Source organism: Pseudoliparis swirei, chromosome 8, assembly GCF_029220125.1.
Source record: "Pseudoliparis swirei isolate HS2019 ecotype Mariana Trench chromosome 8, NWPU_hadal_v1, whole genome shotgun sequence".
Taxonomy (NCBI): Eukaryota; Metazoa; Chordata; class Actinopteri; order Perciformes; family Liparidae; genus Pseudoliparis; species Pseudoliparis swirei.
In genome coordinates, this window is record NC_079395.1 from 9,848,003 (window position 1) to 9,875,487 (window position 27,485).

At 44.0% G+C, this 27,485-nt stretch overlaps 1 protein-coding gene across 11 annotated transcripts in view; it reads right to left on the reverse strand.

The window, feature by feature from the left end:
* tnk2b (tyrosine kinase, non-receptor, 2b) overlaps nt 1-27,485 on the reverse strand; it is a 45,184-nt gene that overhangs the window by 12,081 nt on the left and 5,618 nt on the right. For 7 of the 11 annotated variants that reach the window (XR_008832493.1, XM_056420254.1, XM_056420247.1 and 4 more), the window contains exons 1-5: nt 6,696-7,112; nt 4,103-4,280; nt 3,287-3,357; nt 565-834; nt 130-282 (exon numbers count right to left, since the gene is read on the reverse strand). Coding sequence is in view for 10 of the 11 variants with exons in the window: in XM_056420254.1 (XP_056276229.1) it covers nt 130-282; nt 565-834; nt 3,287-3,357; nt 4,103-4,280; nt 6,696-6,995 (972 nt within the window). In the remaining variant the exon portion in view is untranslated. Of the gene's footprint in view, nt 1-129; nt 283-564; nt 835-3,286; nt 3,358-4,102; nt 4,281-6,695; nt 7,113-13,356; nt 13,550-24,333; nt 24,565-27,485 lie in introns of those variants that run through there. The other 4 variants (XM_056420250.1, XM_056420248.1, XM_056420249.1 and 1 more) reach the window with 2 other exon arrangements.

Consider the following 27,485-nt stretch of genomic DNA (forward strand, 5'->3'; position numbering starts at 1 on the left):
GACATTTGGGTTCAGTGTATATGGGTGCAAGTCAGACTACAGCTTTATATGTGATTGTGTTTATATGCGTGTACATATTCATCTGTGTGTGTATGTGTGTGTGTGTGTGTGTTTCTGTGTGTCCACTACCATCTTCATTGGGTGTGTGAGCACCACACCGTAGAGGCGAATGATGTTCTGGTGGTCCAGGGAGTGCATGGCGTTGACCTCACAGATGAAGTCCTCCAAAGCTTCGGGCTGGTTGAGCACATCTGTCTTCAGACACTTCACAGCTACATTGAGCTGGAAACAATGATTTAGTTTAAATGTAATCCGACCAGTCAGCCTTTTTTTTCCTTCACACTTAAGTGCTCATTTTATAGCAGAAGCATTACGAATAAAATGTACACTAAAAGTTCCCAGATGTTTTGAATTTGCTTTGACTTCCTATCCACATCAGCACAAAATGCAAACAGGCATTTTAGAAAATACCTATAGTTGTGTGACTATGCCACAGTTATATCACACAAAGGAGTTTAATCCTGTGAAGAGAACTAAATACATTTAAAGCACGGGTGTCCTCACCACCTTCCCTGCGGGCGTCAGCCACTCTCCTCTCTTCACGACACCAAAAGTGCCGTCCCCCAGCTTCTCAAACAGCGTCAGGTCCTTCTCTGGGATGAGGCAGGTCAGTGCCTGCTGCTGCCCATCCAGAGGAGCACCGCCACCGGGCTGTGTGGCCAGGACTCCCTCCCCCAAGCCCAGTGGAGGTGTAGGAGACAGCTTACGAAAGGAGGAGGCCGGCTGGCTCTGCTGGGGGAAGTCTCCTCCATCGGGGCGCTTACCACTAAACACCTACGGAAGAAGAGAAAGAACACATAAAAAAGTGTTTCAGCTGGAAAAGATTTGTTAAACGGTCCATTGATGAACAAAGAGAGAGAGAGAGACACAGGTGGTGGGATATGGTCAAGAAAATGAAAGTTGACATTGACCATAGGTTTCAATCTATTTTCGTTCTTTGTCTATTATTATTTTACACATGTTTGCATTTTTAGATGCATTTTCTAAGAGTGACAAGAAATTGTAAGTTTAATGACAAGAACAACTAGATGAATTGAACTGCTTGTAAACAATAATATGATGTCATGGGATGAACAAAACTCTCTACTGTCTACGACTCACTGCCCGAGGAGTCAAAATGTCTCTCACAAAAGGGCCATCTTTTTATCTTCCACGTTCATCAGTCACCCACTTTGCTTTGAAGAGACTTGTGGATGGAGATGGAGGAAAGATACCAGAGACTCATATCTTTATAAACTCTATTTCCCACTCGTTTCCATCTGTCTCCCTGGTCTGCTCTCCCCTCAGCCGCTCACAGGACAACGGAAACACTGGACCTATGAGGCGTCATCGGGCAGCGATGGTGGATTGTGTTTCTACTTTCTCTTGTTCACTTTGTGAAGAAACAGAGCCAGGAGTTTGGTTTGGTTTCAGCTCAGTTTGAGTTTTTACTGCGTTTTGCTGTCATTTAGTATCGCGCTGATTACAGCACACTTTGTATGCACTGTAGAAGGATTTATGTTTTATTGTTGTAATGTTTATGAACAGAGGTGGGTCACACATTGTAGAATAGACGGTTATCTGATTTTTTTTAAAACACTTTATCATTAAAAAGAGAGCTTAGTAGTATCTGACTGCTTGTATTAGATGATAAAAAAGTCCGGTAATAAAGGAAATGTAATAATATATTTAGAATTGTTGTGCATTGTAGACAGGTGAATTGTAACATGAGGCAAGTGAAGAGTCCTGCCTCTATTTTATATGCTGTTAGTAAGCAACTATGCATATGTACCACAACCAGCACACACACCCACAAACACACACACACTCACACAAACGCACCATTTATCATTATAGGAGAGAGACATGTCCTGCCTCCTGGCTTCAGTGCTGACAACACAGGAGGAACAACTTGGCTGTTAGAGAGTCCTCATGAAGAAACACTATTAGATGAAGTGACCTGAATGAACTGGTGTTTGTGTGACCTTATTTTCCCCCTAAATTTGAACCCAGACATGTGTGTGCTGTGCAGAGGCATTATGGGAAACCTCTGTTTAAGGGCCCTAACTAAGACCAACATAGGAAGGCACGGAAACTAGTACTGCTGTCATACATGGAGGAAAACAAGGACATAATTGACCTATTTATTTGTACAGTAATATCAAACCGCAATTAACATGTAACAATAGGCATGTCAGATCAACGGCGGAGCAATCTTAATTAAAAAGCAATGAATATCGGTCAGGGTTGTTTCATGCTAGTTCGTGAATGAGACCAATCTAAACTCATTTGACTGATAATCAAAAGGTCAGCACTCAGAAATCGTATCATCGGTGAAAACGAGGTGTCAATGAATCCCCAGTGCCAAACATATTTGACTGGCCAGATATAAACAGTAGCAAGCCGTATGCGGTTTCACATTCACACCGGACCAGACATGACATAATGCTGCAAGCCTTTTTAAAAACACCACATCGCTGAGTGGGTTTCAAATAGGAGGCTCAACATTCAAAAGATTCAGAGCATGGCATCATGACACACACACACACACGCGCACACGCACACACATGCGCGCTCACACACTGACAGGACGCTGAAGAAGCAGATTACTTTAGATGAGGATGGTGCAAGAGGCGGAAACAGACAGGTGTAATTATAGAAGCCAAGTACCATGTTCTCTGGGCACCACGCCTTCCACTGAGAACAGCAAACACACACACACACACACACACACACACACATTCAAACGACCGTCAATGGACCAAAAACTGACACATTTTACATTGAACGTATCAAATTTACATTGATTTCAGATCATGTCATTGTAGTGTTAATATACCACTATCATCTATTTATTTTCTTCAAAATAGATGAATAACAACTCTGGAAAGAGAAGGTAGAAGTTTAAGCTGTTTAGGAGTCCAGGCAACGACTGCCCAGGCTTCCTTTACACTTGTGTGAATTTACAAATCTTTCTTAGAAATACATTAGGAGTAAAAAGGACATTTCGCTGTTTTACATTTGACTGGTGCAACATAAAATGCCGATTGTAAGTTGTTGTGTGACAGTGGGTCGGTCCCTCCACTTCACTCCCATGCCGCTCCCGCTGAGCTAACACACTTTATTTATCATGTATTGTTCATGCGAATGTGAGTGTGTCCTCCCTGTGACAGACAGACAGACGCCAACATGGTGAAATAATGCAGAGCACACCATGCACCGTAATAAATGAGTCTATGTTTGTCACCTTGCTCATCCAGGATTTACGCTTGCACATGGCTTTCCTCCTTTTCACAGCCTCCCACAGTCGTCTCTGTCCTTTATGAAAAGAATAAAAGAAATGCAGTGATGGTCAGAAAAAGATGAAGACTGCAACTTCTTCTTCTTCTCCACAAAAAGGATGGGAGGGGAGAGAAAAGATGGTGGATACACACATACTATATGTTAGAAGAGATTGGAGATAAAGCAACAAGATGAAGTGAAAGATGTAATGAATAAACGAGCAGCAGAAGTCGGTGTGTCGTAGATTTAAGCAACTTGATACCCGAGAACCCTGAAAGCCTCAGGAAGTGGACTTAAAACATTACTGCTGCTATCCTCTTCACACACACACACACACACACACAAACGACTCGGCGTGCGAGTGTTCCTCCTATTGTGCCTAAATACCCATTGTGACTTTTAAATGATATTGGGCTCGTTAGTCATGGAGGATTTGCTCCAGCTATGCTGAGGGTGAGCCAAATGACACACAGTAATATTCTAGGATAATGGCGGTCATAATTTAGGAAGCTATGCAATTAAATAAAAATAAAACATGATGGTCGAATAAGGCCTTGAATTGTGGACAATATCACAATATTCTCAGATGTATTAAGTCGACATGGGAGTTTTTCAGCTGGATCAAGAACTGGACCAGACGGCTACCTCTGCTCACATTGATGCAGTTCTGTGAACGAGAGTATTATAGGATCCCAGCTAAACTAAACTAGAATTTGGCCTTTGGGTAAACTAAACACAAATGTTCAAAGACTCATGCACAAGCAAACACACAGTTTCTCACCAGGCCGCCCCATGCCGATCTTCTCCAGGTCTTCGTTCTTGACGTAGTCAAAGTGTGACAGCCGTGTGACGTTCAGGTCATCTCGGATCCGCAGGAAGTACTGCTGCAACTGCACCTCCATCAGCAGCTCCAGCAGCCATTCTGTACCTTCCTCACACTGCATGCTGCTGCCCAGTTTCTGCCAAACACACACACAGATTAGAGGGAACTGAGTTCAATAATTATTCAATAGTTTTCTCAATGTTCGGTCTCAAAGCTACAAAATACAAGCGGATAGAAAGTCACTGAGCAACAATAAAACCTTTCTTTTCTATAAAATATACAGAGGAACACAAATCTATTGTGTGATCGCCAGTAATTGTTTACAACACACTGACATACTTGCTCAGACACTTAGACTCCAACGCACACACACACACATGTATATATATATATATACATACATATACATATATATATATATATACTATGCTATGCCCCTCTGTCAGAACATCAATCTTCAATGTAAAAAGACAACACCACAGTTTATAACTTCATCAGTCACTGCCTGACTAATCAGCTAAATAAGCTCAAACTAATCTTAAATCATGTTTTGCTTCTTCATAGGTCTATAAATCAAGGTGATGGAATTAGATACAGAGTAAAGGCGTGAAGAACTTTGGAGATGAACACAAGCTCACCAAACTGCTGCATGACACACTGGCCCACAGAGTCATTCCCAGTGTCAATGGGCAAGGGGACTGACCTAATCAAGACAAAGAACGACAAACAGTCCTAATCTGCAGAGATTGACAGGGAGAGCTTTCTGGTGGACGCTCTGGGTCGTCGGGGCCACTCCACTGAGTAGTAATTAGACTCTGTGAATGAGGAACTTCCTGTACTCGCTGAGCCAAGGTTACAAGGTCTAGAGGAAAGTGTCAGAGGTCACAGCTTCCCTTCTGTCATCTGAACTTGTTAATGGGCTCGGGCACTTCCTCACATGTGATGAATGTCTTCTTTTCCTCACACCAGTACGTACCTAAATTGGGCCATAAAAATGTGAATGATGTGACCATTCCCCAAAACACTGAAAATATGTATTTACTGGTGTCTTTTGAATGAGAAGTGACTGGTTCTGTATTTCCATGAATTTTCGATGTGAGGTCTGACTAAGACCAGTCGACTGGGAGGGCCCAATCCCCAATGGTTATGCCAATGATCATGCCAAATGTCTGTATCCAGATACAAATGTATTGCAATTCACATCAAAGTGGGCCAGCTGATATCTCTTTATCAATGTCCAAACATGCAGCGTCGGCTCTCAGATGGAGGCTCTGCCCCCTTCAACAGGTCAACAGAAAACAGGATGCGACGTTCGCTGAGCAGAAGTCCTCTGACTTATGTAAAGCAGCTACGACAAGTCTGTTAATAACTTAACCCAATACATCATTAGAACCTGCCAGAATCACTTTATAGAGATGCGGGCTGCACTGAATGCCTGCAGTGCCTGTGGCTTGAGGATTAACTGCAGTCATTTGAATCCGTCTCTCGCATCATGCCTGACCCCCTGCCCCGCTTGGCTGGTCCACTACGCTGCTGAGCTTTGCCCAGTGCTCTTCCAACATGGAGCGTGTGTATTGGATCCACTGATCACGCCGGTGAGAGTTTAAAGCAACATTTTTCCCTGAGAACATTTAAACAAACCAACGTTTCCGTTGGTATCCATGGAAGAAACATTTTTGTAAAAAGCACAACCTCTTCATGTGTGGGGAGTATACGGTGAACTATTACCCGCTCTATCCTCCACAATGCAGCAGCAGGTCTGATCGACCCTGGCAGTCAACGCCCAGGTGTTACTTCACCCGACGGTGCCAAAGACGCAAGTCAGCTTCCTCTTGGGCGTCTCTCCATGACAGTGTCATATTTGAGGCATGAGGGGTCAAAATCAAGGTGCTTACGCCCTCAAATCATATTTCTCTGTCAACTTGCTAACCAATTTTCAAAACCCATAAACAGGATATTAGGTTGTACACTAGACTCGGAACAGGTGATCTGGACTGGTCTTCTTTCCTCTGTCATGTTGGCAGATGTCAAACATCTTGAAGTGCTTATCTTGACTTCTCCTCTAATGGGACCAAGATGTGAGGTGAGCAGGAGTAATGCCACGACTTCAACCAGAGCCAGAAGTCCAGTAAAAAGTGTAACTTTAACATGAAATGTTACAAAATAAAGAACAGAGAACAGTTTGCTTTCCAGTTTCAAATGAAAAGTAAATGATGTCCCTGTTGAGAAATGCCTCTGGCCTGAAATCATTCCTCATGCTAGTGGAGAAATGCACGCACACACACCCGCACACGCACACACACACACACGCATCTCCTGGCCAAAGCCATGTCCTGTATCAGATCTGCTCTAACATCCTTCTGCAATAACAACAACCCTCCCAGAGGACAGCCTCAGTCCAGCTGGAGAGTGCACTCGCACACGCACACACACTCACACACATACACGACATTTAAACATCTGGGTGGACTACATGATCCTGACTAGAGTTACTAATATCCATGTGGTATTTCCAAAGAATAAAATCCCTGAGTGGACCCATCAGACTTACTCGATATACGTGAAAGTGCGCCAGGAAGGGAAACGACTTTTTCAGCTTTTCAAAACGCCGCATCCTGAATTCCTTCGTCTGGATGAGTAGAGGTGCAAAAAGTGTGTGTGCGTTTAAATAGCCGGAGGTGGCATGCTCGTCTCTTAAACCATTACCCGAGCCACAGTCCTCCCAGTTGGACGGTCCCAGTCTCTGAGGGAATTCTAAGTAGCGCAGGCGCTCCTCAGATCCAGACCCGCAGCTCCAAACATGAGGGGGAAGAAAAAACTTCCAAAGATCCTGTACACTAATCTGCCACATTCCATGACGGGGCAATCGTCCAGTGAGCTCCTTCTTTAGCTTCAGCTCCCACAAGAAGGCTGAGCGGCTTCCATGTAGCACCTCAGGGTGCAGAGAGCACACGCTGGAGACGAGCAGAGTGAGGCTCGCCCTCAGCTTTGCCCTGCAGTCCACACACACATCCTCCTCAGGCAGCACTGAGTCAGGGCTCCAAAGTTGCAGAACTTCACAAATAAGTCACTCCTCCTTCTTCCCTTCCTTTTAATCCCTCTCTCACTCTCACTGTCACACACACACACACACACAGACGCTGTCTTTGCGCATGCAGCTACTGTCCATTTGCTTTTCCATCCCTCTATCGAGCGTGGCGCTAAAAATAGGAACAACTTTCTCCCGATTCAATTGCTTGCCAGTCGTCAGCCAACCGGGAGGAGAGAGCCCCGGCGAGTGACCGTCTCTGGTTTCCCATCTTGAGGTGAACAAGATGTGTTGGTGTCAGAGAACAGTCCTTTGTGCTTGTGCTGTCAGTTGAGTGTTCACATCGTCATATTACTCCAATGTGTTGTCTCTTCCCTTCTTCTCCCGCTTGGTGTCCAAAGTACCCCTTTTCCTGCCTCTTCCTGCAGGATGTTTCCTTGCTCTGCTCCCTCACCCTATCTTTCTGTCCTCCCCCCTCCGTTCCCTCCTGCGGTCAGTCAGACGGTCCGTGCAGAGCGCGGTGCCGAGGACAGAGGCTTCATGGTATTCAGCCCAGAGGAGCATTTGATCCAGGGCCAAAGGGTCACATTCAACTGTGGAAAGGACAGCGTGTTTCCTGTGATGTAACCCCCCCCAAAATCACACATACACACACACACACACACACACACACACATGCACACACACACACCCAACATGCACACTTCTGCCCTTATGCACTGCTGCATCTCTTCTCATATCCCTACCTTAACCTTAACATTCACCACAGTGGAGAAGTTTGACTTTTGGAGATTTCAGATTGATGTCACTGAAACCATAGTTTTGAATATACTATATTAAATATAATAATCATTTGGGGGATTTGAATTGATAAAACAAGGTACTTAAAAAACATCAACTTGGGGTTTAGAAAGGTATAAAAGCATTTTGTCTTTACAAATTCCTGACTTTACTTATTCAGTTAATGGACAAGATAATCAGCAGATCAATAAATAATAACATTAAGTCATTAGTTGTATTCCGACACACAACTTTAATCTAAATCTTTAAAGCACATACAGTATGTGTCATTTTAAACCTAAAAATCATGTTTGCTTGCAAAACCTTACGGCACCGGAGCAGCAGACTGAAGCCTCTGATCGACTGTTTAACAACCACACACACACACACACACACACACACACACAACACAAAGTCCTTGTACAATATTCTACAACAGCACCAACAGAGGAGCGACTGCCTGGCTGGTGAAGTCACAGAGGCAGCAGATGTCTGTCAGTGACTAATACTTCATTCAATTCAATTCAGTTTATTTGTAAAGCCCAATTTCACAAATTACACATTTGTCTCGGAGTGCTTTACAATCTGTTCACATGGACATCCCTGCCCCAGAACCTCACATCGGATCAGGAGAAACTCCAAATAACCCTTCAGGGGGGAAAAAGGGAAGAAACCTTCAGGAGAGAACAGAGGAGGATCCCTCTCCAGGATGGACAGGTGCGATATGTTACAGTATAAAATAAATACCAATACAAGACCAGTTCCCTCTCTGTCGTCAAAGTGGCGTCTATCCTCTCTTCTACCACTGCAGCATAAAAGGCCTAACCTCCCCCTCCTCCTCCTCCCTCTGCCTATTCCTCCCTCCTTCATTAATTCCCTCTCTCAGCTTCCACTCCCTCCCCAGGGTCTGGCCAAACCGTTGCATTTTCTTCTTTTTTTGAGGCTGCCTTTTATTTCCTGCCCTTAATCCTTCAGAAATGATATCTCCCCCTCCTCCGCTGACTATAAACAAACCCTTAGCATCTGCTTGTCATACCCTCAGTAGCAGCAGGACCCCTCTCATTCTCTCTCTCCAGACCCTATTTAGCTTTTGCTTTTCTAACATATTTGTTGTTCTCTCTGCTCATTTGTTTTTCTTTGTCCTTTGTGAGTTCATCCACCTTTTCAGCCGTGGGCCTGTTGCTTTTGACTTTGGATACTTCTCTGCTCCCTCCCTCTCATTAACCATCACTCTCCTCTGCTTTTAATTAGGAACTTCTGTATTACTAGAGGACAGAAGAGAGTTGAGCAGAGGGAAGAGCAATGAAGATCAAGGAAAGAGAAAACCACAACAATGCGTGGACATCATTATTAAATGTCTGGCTTTAATCAAAGACAGGCAGCAGACTTATCTGAAGAGGATGTGGTATTGTGAACTGTTGTGTTTATAAAGATACTGTGTTGGGTTACGTCTCCATTCAGAACAAGAACAGCCGTATTGTGTTTGTAATCTGATTTACTGTGTAAGAGCTTCGCTGTGCGTTCATATTTGTGTGTCTAGTATTTCTCAGAACATCTGTCGGATCATAAGCAATGAAAACTAATGAAACAAACATTGTATACATTTGATCTCGTTGTCTGAATGACAGTCAGAACAGTCAATAACACAGATGAATGCATCTCTTTTTACATAGATTATAGTTTTCTAATCTTTGGTTGGAAAACTATATAACAGCATAAAGATGCTTAAAGACTCAGACTCTGACACCCAGGACAACTTCTTACTGTTACACACCCTGGCACATCTTTTCTCAATTAATATACACATTACCCTTATTTATTTATATATATATATATATACATGTTGTAATGTACTGTTATTTGTTTGTTTCACATATTACGGTATTACGGTACATGATCATATTTTCCATTTGTTTATTATGTCTTCTAGTATTGTATTGTTTATTTTTACGCCCCATCGACCGAGCCAAACTCCTTGTCTGTGTAACGTACTCAACAATAATCTGTTCTTATGGAACTTTTCAACTGCGCTCCTTTTATTTGGCTGTATTGTATTGATCACTCCAAAGTTCCGGCACTATTAGCAGATGTTTCAGATCATTGTTGGTTCTTTCACTATATTGTATTTAACAATCTAATCAAGCTTCTAAATCAAACGTGCAAGTTCTTCGTGGCCAAAGAAAGGCCGGTGCGGTGACATCTCAAACACTCTGGTCACACATTCTGCTGCAGCGCCTCACGTACATCACAGCTTGTTGCAGCTCCGGGAAGCCTCCCAAATGTCCACCGCCCCTTGAGTACCTTTGATCTTTTATGTGCTTTCACATGTTGTCGGAGGAAAAGCTGAGGGAGGTCGCCGGCTCCACAGCCCAGTCATTCCTCATGGACTCGTTCAGCCATCAGTTGTCTCATCCTCACGGCCACTCAGATGCAGAGGTGATGTCACCATCTGGCTCTAAGTCATCAAGCAAGCACACAGAATGTGACACGCCCTCTATTCCCCTTTGCACCCCTCCCGCCCCCCCCCCCCCGCCCACACACACACACACACACACACTAAAGTGAGTTACACCTGAAACACATGAAAATTCCCTGAAGTATACTATAACTATAAGTTTTGATCAGTCTCAGCTTAATTACTATGACAATTAGTAAAATGACAACACATGACACATTAAACAGATGATATAAAGTAGCCCACATTCCTTAAATCAGTACTGTGTGTGTGTGTGTGTTAATGACATGAGGGATGTATGGTGAGTGAAGGTGAGCGCTGAATGTGTGACAGTGTTGTTTATGTAGAGCAGATTTAAATCAGCCTCAGGAATGTGCCACAGTGCCATCATCTCCCTCCTCACTCGGGACATGAGACCAACAGGATTCGTCGTAGACCTGCAGCTCTGCTTTGATTCCACGAGGTGGCAGCCATCTAGTGATCCAGTATTCAATAAGGTGGATCGGTGATAACTTAACATTTGCTGTGCAGCTCTTGAAACAGTACATTTAACTTCATTATATTTAATTACACATGTGCACACACCAGCTGCACAATAAGCAATAAAGTATATAAAGCGAAAGACCAATACAATAAGAAGTGGCATATATCAATAATAAAATAAGGCACATATCAAGTCTCTGCTGTACTTTATAAAGCCATGTTCCACTCCCATGAGGTTAATGCAGTACTTTCTGTGTTTCTGCTGTATTAATGCGAGGCTTTTGGGACAGACGATGTCCGATGTGTACAGATTGTAAAGTCCTCCGAGGCAAATTTGTGATTTACAAAATGTATCGAATTTAATTATGGTAAACATGGTCAAAATGTGGGTTGTTTCTCAGGGGCATTTACATTTGGGTAAATAGCGCTCTTCAGTTGTGCCCGACTTGCTCGGTCCCTCACACCAACAAGGAGGCCGCTACTGCAGCCGCTCCAGCTGCGACTCGCTGGCCTCCATCTCCGTCTCGGACTCAAAGGCCGTTCCACAGGAATATGAAAGGATGCCAAGGCCGAGTTAAACTTCTCACCATGATTGTAATATCAAATTAGAGGCTTGCCGGCTTATGAGATTACGAAGGACAAAGCGCTGTGTGAGGTCTGCATTATGTCCGAGTACTACAACCACACACACACACACACACACACAGCTTGATTCTGTAATATGATGCTCACTGTACACATGCAGAGGCATGCACTCACATCGGCTGGATTCACACTGACGTACAGAGTTGGGAATTAAGATAGCTCAGTGGATACGGGGGGACACGCTGCCAGTGCATTTCTAAAATAAGTCGCAACCTTTTGGTGGCAAAACATCAAACTGCGGTTTGGTGGCGGGTGCCAAAAACCGGCAGAGCAGAGTGAAGAAGTGGCAGAACAAACAACTGTAATCCTTCTTACAACTGTGCAAGCAAAATAACTACACACACACACACACACACACACACACACACAGAGAAGGGCTCTGACGGAGGCCTGCATGCACAGACAGACAGAGATGCGTCATTCCTGATCTCACGGGTCGTAACCCTTTTTTCAGAGTCTGTTTTTTTACATGTACTCCTTTACTCCCTTCATCGTCCACAGCACCTCACCTCTCAGTCAGGAGAGGAGAGGCTGCGTGTGGTGGTGGGTGTCAATGTTGGAAAGAACTAACTGTGGAAAATAAAATGTTCGGATGCAAACTGACAAGCAAACACCAAACATACGTGCCCCCCCCCCCCCCTTTTGTTGGTAGATTGGCTATATGCATCATGCCAGAATGCCAAACCACCCCCACTAATACCCTCCAGCCTCAAAATGCACCAACTATAAGCAATCTCTTCTTTGATCCCCTAAAGCTGGTTAAGGGGAAAGGAGGGTGCTCGAGAGAAATGTTGGTCGACGATGGTTGACCTCCTACAGACCGTCAGCAGCATGTGAACCACATACTAAGCACAGGCTGCGCTACAATGAGATGCATGCACACGCACTAATCCCTGCATGCTCCAGAGCACATCAGAACTAGATCTGTCTTAAAACAGAAAAGGAGTGCTGGGATAAAACAATGTGTGTATGTCTTTGGAGCTCAACAGACTCTAAGCTCTCTTCATTATCTTCCTTCTTCTCTTCCTCTCAGAGCTTTGGTTCATCTGGACTACTGCATGCATGAGGTGTTCAAAGAGGCAGCCTTGCCACTGTCTTTTCTAACTAAAGACTTAAAATGTCAGCTTTTGGTTTCTATAGAGACGTAAAGTCAAATTCATTCCCATTGTGTCTGTGGTGAAAGAACCTTGTTTGCTAAGATCCAGGTAACTCAGAAATACAACAACAGCGTGGCTGTTAGGCTCCCATCTCCGGATGAACCACTGCATTTACACTATGGGGCCGGTTTGATATTTACACACTAATTGTCATGGTAAGAAAAGCAAAGGTGTTAATAATAATAATAATAACATTAACAATGGGTCTGTTCTATACAAGTGTCTGAGTAAGTCATGTGACTCTACAACTGAAGCAGCTTAATGGAATTCAGCCATTCAACATGCAAATGTTTACCAAGGGTATGCTTTGGGTAATGACACACACACACACACACACACACACGTTGTACATCTAAATTCACATCTGCACACACTCTAAAATGTGAAAACACAGTCACGCCAAATAAACAAATATTTGTGCACATTTTTGAAAGACACAAGCTACATGTTCATGTGCTGAGAGACATCTACTGATCAGACAGATGCGTTTAATAACTTCCTAAATATATTTTCTGCCAGTGAAAAACACCTCAACAAAGCCTGACATCATCTCACGCCTTCTCAAGGAGCCATAACACCTGCTGAAAGTGCTCATTGTCGTCCATGTGTGTCTCAAGCTTTGTGGCAGGACCACTACTGAATGAAGGAAACTGTGGAGGTCTACCTCTTCGTCATCACTGGGCAGCCGTTGGTCGTCAGACTCTGACGTGTCCTGCAGCTTCTGGTAGTCGGCTGTCTCCCCCATGCTGGGACTCCCTCGCCCGTCCGCTACCAGCCCCCCGGCTACGTGTCCTCAAACAGCTCCAGTCGGTGAGTAGCGCACCCAGTCGGTCAGTCAGCCCGCTTTGAGGTCTTTGCTGTCATCAGGAAGACAAGTACAGTCACCTGCACGTCATTCACGGTGCAGCACTGCATTAGTTCAGACAACCGAGCACGATATCTCTAATCGTTTGACCAAATATGCTGCCGCTGTGTACCTCCAGTACTCCTCTTCATTTAGGTTGAGTCAGCGTTCCCGTGTCCACATGGTGATAACAGGGCTGTGTCCCCTCCGTCTATCCGTCTACTTTGCTCTCCACCTTGCTCATCTCTGCTCTCTCTCCCTCTCCAACTGCTCTCTCGCCCTGCTGTAGCGCTGACACATGCTCTTCATATCCAGCAATGTCCTTCTCTCCCTCTTTTTCTGTGCCCCGGGCATCACACGGGCCAGCTTACCTCCTTTCATTCATCACCAGCAGTGAAGGGGAGAGATCGTACAGGAGCTGTTTACCATTTTTCACCTGTTCATCCTCCCTTTGTGTGCTCCCCCCCCAACACACACACACACACACACACAGATCGTGAGCAGCTGTCCAATCGAACAGGCAGCTCAGCACTGACGATCTCGGCTCACGGTCTGGGAGGATTTTTTAATTCCGCTTTGTCCTAAATGGACTCCGTGATTGTTCGGTCGATGCCTAATCCCTCGCTGTTGTTATTGTTTTGTTCCTCCTCTCATCCTTTCAGTCCCTCACCCTCTAACCCGCTTTCCACACCCCTCCACTGGATTTTTTCTCCCATATCAGCGATCTGGCGAGTAGCAGCCTTTTCTAATACCGTGGCAACGTCAACCAATCACACCTCCTCCCTGGTCTCCTGTGTCCTGTAGTCACGGCGATCCAGTCAGCAGTGGTTCTGATAGAGGCAGCCAATAACGGCGAGGCAGGCTGACAGGGGAGGGAGGGGGAGGAGAGATGATGGCGAGAGGCGGGGGGTGTGTGTGTGTGTATGCATGTGTGTGTGTGTGTGTGTGCACCAGTCCAAGCACCGATACCATTGAGCAAATTTGTAACGCATCTAAATGACTCATACGTCTTCCACCCTTTCGTCCATATCACTCTTTATTCTCCCCCCCCCCCCTCTCTCTCTCTCTTCCAGCCCTGTTGATGTCCTCGGCCGCTCATTTGCAGGCCGCTGAGCTACATTCGCTCTTTGCTCTCATTCCTCTGTCTCCTCCGGCTGTCAAGCAATATTGCACGGTAAAAACACAAACATGCACGCTCCTCCATTAAGAGGCACGTACACACACACACACACACATCACTAAACAAATATTTAAACTGACAACAAATTAGCATGCACGCAGACACAACACACAGCAACACAGAGGCCTGCTATTTGTGTATTTACCACTGGACGTAATGCTGATTTTATAAATGCATTTTGAGAACGCTGCCAGCAATCGTCTGACCCTCCCGTTCAGCATCATCAGGGCAACAGAGAGTCCCACTGCCAATGAGAGCTGCCATCACACACAATATCAAGTCAATAATCAAACATTTATCACTATCGCTATTTTGAATTTGCACAATTAAAAGGAACATGATCATCTGTGACATTGCCGTTTAAAATGTGCCTTAAGTAACAGACAGCCAGCTGGCAATTATTTTGGCTTCACTTTTGGGGAGCCTCTGCAGGCTTTGAGGTTGCAGCCTGTGAGAAACTTAATAGATACTAAATGTTACGGCAGCAGTCCAGAGAAGAAGAAGCATGTGTACTACTCGTTGTGCCCGTCCAGGGATTCAAGTCTGCGGGCGAGTGGGAGGATCTCCTCTCCGGTGCTGGCTGGACCAAAAATAAAAAGTCAGTTTCTTTCCCCAAAATAGTGTGCACCCCACATTTTACACATGGATTATATTCCAACATGAAAGCCAAAAGCATTAATCTGTATTTAAATTTGAAAATGCATACAAATATTTTAGCAAAAAGAAGAATAATCGTGATGAAATATAAACAATCGTGATCTCGATACTGATCAGGGACATGGCATGTACAATATGAGACAACATGGCCCCGAGGTTGACGAGGCGACAGAGAGTTGGTTTAGACAATCCATACAGGCTGCGCAGTGGGGAATATATTCTACATCCTAACCTCAACCCTACCGTAACAACTATGAAATGCACCAGTCAGAGGTAACGTGTGACCGACAGTAGACCTCAGGAGCAGTGGGTGTGTGTGCGTGTGTGTGTGTGGGGGGGGGGGGGGGGCGTGGACATCCTGGCCAATCGAGGCCATGACAACTGGAGCAGGCCGTGGCGTCATGTGGGGTTACTGCTGCCCACCGCCTCCCCCTGATGACGTTAACACGCTCCATTACAGACGGGATGGTGGTTTGGTAGAAGGCGGAGTCGTGTACAAGTAATCATGTACAATGACATACAATTTCTTTCCCTACAATTTGCCATTGCTAAATTCATTTTAATAAGTAACAAAAGGCAAAAGAAGACAATAAGACCTGGAAGACAAGATGTACGTCAACATGTTCCTGACAAAACAAATTGTATGTCAGTACATTGATATTTAAACATTTTAATTTGTTACCACTATTGAGAAAATTAAAGATGTACTGACTCTCAAAAGAAACTTGCAGATATTCTTTTTAATCTACATTCTTATTGCATGTTTTTTATCTATTCTTTATCGATCTTTATGGGCTCTCTTGCTCCACTTAACGCCACATTTCACAAAACTCTGAAAAACCCCTTCAATGACCGAATGCCGGGGCGTCAACCTTGACCTCAGAAGCTTCATTTGTCAGCCATCTTGTGTCGGGGGGGGGGTAAAGCTGAGCCCGTTAAAACACGTGGACGCCTTCTCTGCCCCCGTGATGGAGAGCAAGGAGAAGCGTCACGGTCCGAACATCGCAGGCCGTTTAAACTCTCCCTTTGTGACCATTTCAGAGTGTTAAAGACTAAAAGGCCTGCGACCCCTGGGCCCCTCCTGCTCCTTTACGACCGTTAGTGGGTAGACTGCCGTCAGCTCTCCAACAGGAGCTGGAGGAACTCCCTGATGTCGACTGCTGGTGTGGAAATATAATCAGGGTCGGAACTGGACCGGACAGGAAGGAGGCTTCAGTGTGTCTGTGTTTGAGCCACATGTGAGGGTCACACCTTCCTGGAGAGTAGAACCTCTTTGACAATGTTAACATCGTAATATATTATATAATGATGATTAGACCATTCTAAGACACATTCAATCTATTGAAGATGTTCTTACATTACATTTCACTGACGCCTTAATCCAGAGCGACGTACACCGTAGACTCAGCTACAGGGAGCAATTCAGGGTTACGTGTCTTGCTCAAGAGCACATCGGCTAGGGTTTGAAAGACGGACCCACAGTCGCCCTTCTTCAATGAACTAATTCATTGTGTATTCTAAAAATGATCATCATTATTTGTCTCCTAAATATATCGCACTGGTCTCGGATCTCTTGAGATGCATTTATCTTCTTTTTTTTTAATTTCATTGAGTAAATGATTGAATATTTGACAAAATAATCACTGCAGTAATTGTAAATTAATTGACTTCATTAAACTGTCTGTTCCAGAAGCAAACAGTAATACATATTGGATAGAAAGATATATGTTCCTATGTTTTTAAAAGGAGAAAATCAAAGTAAGTAAAGATTCAATGATATTAAAAAATCACACAAAACATACCGAAGTGTAATGCCATTGAGGTCCCTGATTGCACTTAAATCCACTTCTGTTTATGACACACACTGTGTTATATGTGTTATGTTTAGAACTGTTTAGAATTGCACTTCCATAAAGTTGGGGAACTCACAAAAGACAGATGAAAAGAAAGATGGTAGAGCTTATAATTATTATTATTATTATTATTATTATTATTAATATTTAATTCACCAATTACAACAAATTACTCAGTAATTGTGTTGATAATAGATTGTTGAAGTCAAACCTCATCTCATCTTCGACAGACAATTTATTAACCGATTTAACGATTAAGTATCAGCAGCAATTGAGAAACTAATGCAATATTAACTGATTTAAAAAAGACTCGTTAGCTGCAGCCCTGAAGAGATCGGGATGCTGGCTGAGTGCAGAGCCTTCTGGGTTCTTTGTATCCTCTTTGACAGCGGTGCTTTTGAGCCACAGAAAACATTATTCAACTGTTTCACAAGCTCACAGTACTCACCCTGACTAGGACACAGACAATGTGTTCAATTAGCGGAGTTCAATTCTGAAGTTGTATAACACATCAAATATAACTCATCTCAGAAAATAAGACTCTTATGACTCTCATACTGACCCATGTTTGAACAAATATCTTTCTAACCTATCCTGTACTTCAACTTTGTACACAACATTTAATTTAGCCAAATCATGTTTCTACTGGTCAAGGAAAACCAACCATTTTAAATATTAAAAAAAGAAAATCCCAAAGAGCAATACGGCGGTGAAACTTGTCATACATCAAAGATCTCTTTGTTTCTTGAGGAAGCTGAACTTAAAATGTGTTACGGACCTGTTTCTGGGAGAATTCAATCCTTTTGACTAATGTCATTCCCCGGCACTTAAAAGCACCTGTGCACCTTCTTACAGGTCATGGGAGCAATACTCACCCACAACTTCTGATCTCTTATTGACCACGTAGATGACGTCACCTCATTAAGGGCCACACATGCTACGAGATGATTCACTACTCCACCATATGAAAAGAAACTTTAACATGGACTGATAACTCTGCAACTGGAAAATGTTGACACAGTAAAAAGCGTCATCGTCGAGTGAGGAAGTCATGAAGCTGTGGTCAGGGTGTGGACTGTGAAGACACGGTGCGGCAGCTCCTTCAGTGTTTTGGTTCTGCTTATTGTCACCTTCATCTCCAAAACGCCAGAGGACTGAATCCTGACTCGTGATAAATATGCCGTCAGTAAAAACTAAACAACTTTGTTCTCCCTGAATCCTCACCATATGCTGAACAACTTTATCAAGAACTTTAATACACTGTAAATCAGAGAATGTCCATTTTCTTAGTGAAGGGAGTCACAAACCAAAATATTTTGCAATGTCCATCATACTAAAAATCTATAACTTGAACATCAACAATGAAAACATGTTCCCAAAAGTTTAAAGGGAGTATAAAAACTATGGCTGCAACCTTCAAGATTACTTTTTTAGTCGAAACAATTAATGGATTAGTCAGCTGACAGAAAATGTTGATGTTTAATTGATCTTTTAAGTCATTTATAAAGCTAAAATGTAAAAGCTTCTCAAATGTTAAAATTTCCTGCTTTCCTTGATTTATATATCACTGTAAATTAAATATTGTTGATGGAAAAGCACTATATAAAAGACCTCATGTTGGGCTATAGAAAATTGTGACACATTTTTTATAAATATATTGAATGAGAAATATGTAATTGATTAATCCAAACAAACTAAAAAAGAATAAGCAACCAGATCATCGATACCCATGAAGCTATTTTCACTGTCAAATGTTCCATTTTTCAATTAATCTAGTCGTCTGTTCTACTTCACGGGGATTCATAAGTATCACATTCTGAATGTGTATCATTAGCTTTGTGATCAAGAGTCAAACCGACCCTGTGCAGCTTCAAAGCAGTAAGTCCACAACCGTAAGCCTGATGAGGTTGAAGCTCGTTTTCAGACCAGCCGGCGCAGTTGGGATCCATCATGAGGGGCACAGAGTTGAGAAGTAAATTACTTCCATTAAATGAAGAACGCACGACATTTCATACAGTTGTCAGGAGAATTAGTGTGCTCAACAAATCCTCTCTCGTCACCCCTTTCCCAGAAAGATATCCACTTCGGATAAATCAGAGGCGGACAGGAACGTGGAACAAATCCACTGTGGACAGAGGTGTGTGTGAGAGGGATGAAAGTGAGAAGTGTGTCTCTGTGTGAATGTGACAGAGAGTGAGAGATAGATAGACCTCCATGCTATATAATCCTCAACTCTCATTCTGTCTTTCTCGGAAGTGTTGAACAGGCCCGTGAGTGTGAGGTGTTTGCTTTCCCCCGTCGCTCCGGGCCAAACAGGTGGGATTTAAGAGGCTGATCTAAAGCCTGCGGGGCAACACCGGGCCATACAGGGATGCAGAGGAAAGGATTCGTGGGTTTGGAGGCCGAGCCGAGGCCGAGCCGAGGGTCCCACTGTCCCACATAATCTCTCAGTGCGTTATGCCAAGGTCACGGGGGGTGAGGTCTGCAAATCATCGGAAGCTAAAGCGCTCTGTGTTTCACTGCCATCTGGATGCCTGGTGATGCATCAAGCCAGGAGGTGCTGTGTGTGTGTGTGTGTGTGTGTGTGTGTGTGTGTGTGTGTGTGTGTGTGTGTGATGTCATTGACACTGAGCAAACTGACCCCTTCACACACTCCGCTTGCATGCCAACCCTGCTAGCTGGGCCATTATCATATCAATCAGAATTGTAATATATCTACGTTATTATGACAATAATGTGTTACACAACACTGTTGCGCAAACTTTCAATAAAAATCAACTAATTTAGTAATTCAACGTATTGTTTTACATCTGAGATAAGTTTAATCATTTTTAAAGCATATTATATTGCATTAAATGTGACTTCTATACTTTAATATTTTACTTTGCATACATTTACCAAGATATATATAACATATATATAGATATATAAATCTAAGATGTACGAATACTCATACACAACATAGTATTCGTGTTAACCATGTTGTCCAGCCCTAACATGTGATTCACCATTCTTAATTTAAAACTGCAGTTAATCTGAGCTAACTGTATGAAGTGGTGTATCCTGAGCAGATTGCAAATCTATCCCACCTGTAACATAGAGAACAATAAATTCCTTCCGGCCAAATATGCAAAGTTTCACAGCCACAGTTCTCCATCATCTGTGCTCTGTGAATCATGTTTCTGTTTCTGATGAACTCTCTGCGGTTATCATTTCTCCGTCTGGCCACACGGAGGCAGCCCGAGGCCGGAGAAAAACAAGTTTCATTCATGTTTATGCATCAGCTGCAAATACCGGAGCCCAGTCATCTCTTGAATGCAACTCAAATGTGTTTCTTTAAGGTCACTAGTGTGGGTATAATGTTGTATTTATGTTGTACTTCTGACTGGTTTCATAGTGTCTAGTCCTTAATGTATCTGAACTGTCTGACAGCAGAGTTCACATGAAGCATAAAGAAGTCGAAATCAAGAGTTGGGTGGAGCAACAGGGACATTTTAATCCACACAGTTAATTGAATTGTTGCTTCAATGCTATTAAAAACTCAAACCTCACATAACTCGTGTTTGAAATCACACTGAAAACATACTGGGACTTAATGTTGTAGTCAATAGGAAGAAAAGAGATGAGAAAAGGCGGCAGACTGCTTCTCAAACTGATGCCGGGTTGGACTTTGATAATTATCTCTGATGTCCGTCTGCAGCTTTCATGAACAAAAAATAAATAAATAGAAGCAATTCAAATTTTTTTTTAAAGCAGACATGTTTTCCTGAGACTGATGCCATCATACTGAAGTCTGCTGTTCATCTTTCTGCGTGGCAATGAGGAAAAGTGAAATGCCAGCTAAATAAATTATATCCACACACTCACCGAAAAACAGCCTAAGAAACATCCTGAAGAAGTCATACTTACAAGCTAGATCTGAGTGGCTTGTTCCACCATTAAAAGAGCCTCAGCAATGTATCATCTTTCATTGAAATTAGTTACAAAACATGCCATAATACTCTGTATGTGTGTGTGTGGGGGGGGGGGGTATTGCATCAATACTGTTTGTACAGGTAGGCGTGCGTGTGCCTGGTCAATATGTAAACTGCTCTTCCGGTCCCCTCTACCCAGAAAGAGTGAGTGATTGAGTAGAGTAGCAACGGACAAAAGAGCCAACAATATACACGATACCCTGTGGCCCCGAGTGTGTGTGTGTGTGTGTGTGTGTGTGTGTGTGTGAGTGTGTGTGTGTGTGTGAAGAGGCAAAAAACGATAAGAAACGAAAATACAGCTCGTCAACAAACTGAAGCAAATCTTTCCGACGAGCACATGAACAGAAACAGGACCGTGGGGACAATGAGACTCAGCTGCTCTCGGGGAGAAGGATTTGTCTCTATTGTGATTTATTTCTCAACGTCATCAAGCTGCTGTCAAGCTGTTACTCTTATATTTGTGAAGATTGTTCATGCTCACAACATTGAGTTGGGCCTCCTGCAGCGTTATGAGAGTGTTTGAGTCAGACCAAATGTTATACTGAAGCATGCATGCCGTTTATTTAAAAATGAGTGTAGAGTTGGGGAGATGATGATAGAGGCCATGAGACAATATAAACTTGTTAATAGTCAAATATGTTTAATACAATAGATATCCAATTCATTGGATTAACGAAAAAATTAATTAATGTTATAGTTTAGATTGTTGTCTTAGTTTATGGATAAAGTTAGCAGAAACTTCTATAACTTATAAACTTATATTCATTGATCGCATTGTGTAAAGGTACTTATAGAGGAGTATCTGTCCTTTGAGCTGGCGTTTGCTTTATAGAGACAGTCTGTCACAGATTGTGTCAAGAAAACTAACCCGTGTTAACAATGGTCTGGAGTCTGAAGCGTATCTTTCAGATGTAGAAGCACAGCTTGAATGCAAAACGTTGGGAAGCCCGCGCCTGTGAGCTGCTGTGCCACAAGGTGATCTATTACAGGGTCTCTTCGTCAGGAAATGTGATGCGTTGACAACACGGGAGCATACAATTCACCCGGAAGTGACAGACAGCACGCCAGTCCTCGGGGGGTGGGTAACGCAATACCTGTGTATCTGTGTGGAGCCAAAGAAAAACAGAGAAAGGATAATGGGGAAAAAGAACAGAAGGTGAAAGGAGAGGAAGGCTGAAGAAGAAGTGAGAGCAACAGTGAGGCATGTGACAACTGGGCTGCAGGTATAGAGGAGGCAGCAGACTGGAACGGGGGGGGGGGGGGGGGGGGTGATATGACAGCCGGATGTTAGCTCAGGGTTAGAATAACACTGTCCTCTCCCTCACACCCACACACTCTCAAATACACTTTGAATCCCAGAGGCTCCCTTTCCTCAGACTTCTCCTCTGTCAGTCCGGGCCCCTGAGGCCCTCCAAGTATTCAGAGACAATCTCCACAAAAAGCACACTCACTGGTCGCTGCTGCTATTCTGGTCGCTTCCTCCCCGGGTTCCTGACCCTCCATCCTCATACTTCCTCGGTCTCCGTCTACCTTTCACAATCACTTTCTCTATTCATATCCAGAGTAACAAGTACAAGCCCATAGTCATTCTTGGAACATCACAAACTAAAATCAAACACTATTTCTTGCCCTCTCTTCTTTTAATGTTTTTTCTACCGATCCAACAAATAAAGGACGTTGGCAGTGGGAAAGGAGGAGGCGTGGGTTTTATGGTGAATAACATCAATGCTCAAATTGAAGGAGCTGACCTACCGGAGTGGTACTTTCAAGTCTGTGCTGCAATGGTCTTGGTTGAGTGAAAATCTAATGCGTTAGCAAAAGTAACAAGACTAAAGGGTTAATGCTAGCAACACAGAGCATATCGTCAGCTTAGTCTGGTGGCTTTGGAGCTTCGTGGACGTGACGTCATAGAGACGATGTGCATGTAATATACAGTCTATGCAGTCAGTCAATGGCAGAATACAACAGGTAATAAAAGGTTGTTTGAGAACCACAAGCACTTTTTGCCTCATTACATTGCAGAGGAAAATAAATACTCAAATAATGTATATGCACTTGAAAACTATAACCTTAAGTTCAGTGCTTAAGTTTGTATACTTCCTCCCCAGATCTTCAAATTAAAGATATTTTAAGGCTGCGATGGTTCAGTCATCAAATCAGAGCCCTGGGCAGAGAGAGGAAGCCCGTCCTGACTTTAACAGTTCTGTGTGATAAGCATCTATTACAGGGCTGCACTCCACCTGCTCCAAGTATAGAGCCGTTTACAGACCAGGACACTGATGGTCTGCCTCTGATAGGTAAACAACCAGCATGGCCCTGGCAGCAGCAGTCATGTGTGTGTGTCAGTGAGAGCAGAGCACCCACTCACACAAAGGCATGTTGGCACAATTCCTACATTGACAGACGACACACATACCTTACACACTCGCTTGGTCTGTTCCTCTCACTCTCCCCTCATTCTTAGCCGTCAAACACACAGTCGATTATCAGTTCTCTTTGTCCTGAGGCTTGCAGACACCTGTTTGGGAGCGTCTGGCTGGCTGGCATCCTGTGTGCGGTCTGTTTGTGACGGAGTACCACGGAGCTTTCTATCAAAGGCACCAGTGTGACTCTAACCTCCTCCTCCAACTCATGAGCTAAGAACTGTGTGTCAGGGACTGTGGTGACTGTGCCCCGCAAATAGAAGATAAACAATGGGACATGACAGATCCTCTTTTGGATACACAAGTCTGATAAAACCGGAAATGGTCAGCCACATCCACCCTCTGCTTGTAAGTGTGTATCTGCAAGGATATCATTAGCATGATATCTTTAACTCGCACATGAAAAACCAACAGTGTGACCCACGATGACATCATCCTTTGTATTTTCTCCTCGACAAAGTGAATAGCTACCATTCAGACCCACAGAGAGCGCGTCTGTGGACCTCCTCACTCTGAGCAAGGCACAGTCACTGTTTGGCATGATCTCATGTCTGCATAGCTCTCACACACACACACACACACACACAACTGTGTGAGTGTGTGTGTGTTTAAACAGTGTACACTTTGGCAAAAACATGCACAGCAGACAGTCACACCCAGCTGCAGTGGGAAAAAAATCAGTGCTATTGTCTCACACACAATCGTCTTACCTGCAATATTTGAGCCGTTGAAACCGGGCTCTCTTCCGTGCTCCGACACCGGCGCGGCTCCTATCAGGTGGATGGCAGGAGGTCGACCACGTGCAGACGAGGCCCCCAGTCCATTGAGGTGAAAAGTTGCCCAGCTACAAGTCCACGGCACTGCGACGATAGCCCACGCTCACATGATGTCATCCTCACCCATTGGTCAACACAAACCCAGGAGTATGTTTCATGGCTTGCCTGGAGGGGAAACAATGGTTATGTTGTAGAATAATGAGGTCTGAATAGCATATGGTCTCCTTCCATCAAGGATCTTGCAGAGTCTGGCTCTTTGCCTCTAATTACAGATATGCTGTTTTTCCTTTGCAGGTGACAACATGAGGCGGATAAACACCTTTACAAGCACCGCATCTCCCTCCTGTCTGACTGGAAGGGAGCACCCATGGGTCTTTGTGCACCCACAGAGAGACCTAATATTGTGATGAGAGAATGAGTCAGAGCCAGGGCCCCGGGGACGTATACAGGGTTTCAACAGAAAGGTGCTCGACTTCCCTGGGGGGGGGGGGGGGGGGGGGGTCAAACACACACTCAGTTTGACCGGGCTAATAATAGGTTCATGAAACAAGACAGCAGTTTCTACGAAGAAAATATATATAATAAATACAAATATGTTATTGTCAGCATTTTAATTGCGAGGAAAGTTAGATGTACTGTAAACACGCTTTATGATAAATAGTTCTCCCTATGCTAAACATGCTAATTATAAACATTACATTGTGCTGTAAGACATATTATTATATATTTAAAAAACACCGCAATTACATTTTAGTTCAACGCAAGTTGTTCTTTCTTTCCATATCAAGGCACATCAAACATTACATCTATTGAGAGGAAGCGGCAGCCAAAACCATCTACCCACTCACTTCAAACCCCTGCTTGCAACACCTGAACTCACGAAACCCCACAGATGAGTCATGTTCTCACAACAACACCGTTGTCAAACTGAGGAGGAGTGAAAACATTCCGTTTGATGAACTCAGGGTTTTACAGAATCGTAATACAAATCCAGAAAAAGCTAAGAGAACATGAAACTCTATTTGACCGTCGCCTGCTGAATCAATTATTTACAGCCGGAAGCAACTTCCAATGCTTCATGTGAATTGACTTGACGCTGTTCCAAGCAGGTCTGGGGGCTGTGGTAGGAATGCCTGGGGCCCTGTACAGGAGAGGGCAGTATGAATAAATCAATGCCATTCACACAGACACAAGGACACAGTCCGCCCACCACCGAGTGAAGTCGCTGCCTGGAGCCGACAGTGTCAGAGGAGAAGCTCACAACAAGGAGAACCGCCAAGCGATTCTTCACCCCGCATGCGCTCCACAAATGACCCCTTTGTCTGTGAGAAGAAGAAAAAAAGGACGATGTCTGTAACTGTGCGCGAGCACGCTGGACAGTAACACACACCCGTCACGCACAAGCTCATATCCTCATATCGGCACGTGAACTGTAAATAAATGCACAGACACAGAGCGGCAGCTTCTATAAGTGACAAATAGCCACTTGAATGTCATTTATTTATCAACACATGCATCGTTTTCTATTGACAACAATCTGTAACATGCCAGAGGGCAACATCACTCGACCCCAGTGGATTTCACATTTCTGTTCCACAACTCTGTCAGTGGGCAGGGAGCAGAAGGCAGCGTGAGGCTGCGGCCCTCACTCCGGCACATAAAGCCACACAGACACCACCGCGTCCCTTGAGAGTCCAAGAAAGGCCCAAAATAAACTGCACAAACACGGTGAAGCACAGAGGTCACCGAGAACACCACCAATGGACGAGAAGAGCAGCTCTCGTGCCTCAGTGAGCGTCCACAGAAGAGTGTTGTTTACCATCACGCACTCAGACTCAATACGACGTGAATGAGGTTCCTCTAAAGGTCTGTTCACCACAACAACCGGTGGATGGATCGTCAGGATACTTTGTAATGTTCATGGTCCTCAGAGGACGAATACCAATGACTTTGACGATCCCCCGACCTTTTCCTCTTGCGCCGCTAGAAGGTTTATATTTGTGAAGTGACATGTCTCGACAACTGTTGAATGTACAGACAGTCATGGGCCCCACAGGACCAATTGTAGGATTGGAGTATGAAGTAAGAATTGCAATCAGGCCGACATTATAATGGACCAAATACCTGATAAACTAATGGCATTCATGATCCAACTTTCTTTAGCGCTAATTGGCAGAGGAGAGATATGAAGCAGGTAAACATGACCTGCTAACCGTCAGCATGTGACTGTGAGCCTGTTAGCATGTCAATGCACCGCTGTGGCCAGCTCAGCCCCACACAGCTGTGACACTTGTTTTATACTTCCATCCATATGTTGGCTCACTCTAACACGCCTGTCCTCTTTCATTACAGGATGACTAGTCTAACACGTTGAGCTCTTGGCTAAAAGATTGGTTGAACATCCGCCTGAACACGTGTGGTAGCTATGCTGTCGGATTGTGCTTTTTTAAAAAGGGCCATTCATTTAATGTTCATCACTGAGCCGCTCCACTGGAAATCGGGGGTCAGAAACACGTGCGTGTGGACACCTCATCAGGATTGTGTCGAGGGATACATGACGAAGTATTGGACTTTACATGGTGACCTTGCAGTCGAGTGAACCGTTTGCATGTGAAGCTTACGTGATGCAAATTCAGTCTAAAACAAAAGCCAAATGGTTCCCACAGTCCAACCGTATAAACCACAGGACGGTGGTCTGAGTTTACCATAACACTTGACGAGACCATCTGTTCTTGTTATAGCATTACAAAAACAACATTCAAACATAAAGCTCTTCTTCATCCATCTGTCTTTTCGAACCGGCTAATAATTAATCACGACTCGTCCGGCTGAATAGAAGGCATGGCCCTCCTGCCTCTTCCTTTGCAGTCGCTGCTGATTCATGCACTCCACTGTCAACAGAAACGCGTTTCATTCATGCTGCCCCTCCCCCCACTGGTGAAGTCAGCATGGCACCACTCACCAAAATAAGAAAGTGTTTTGAATCGCATTATTTGAAGTTGGCCAGGGCCTCCGACACTGACGCTGGCCTTTGTCTTGGACTGTGCTACATTTTAAACTTCTCTTCTAACCGTTAAATCATTTTT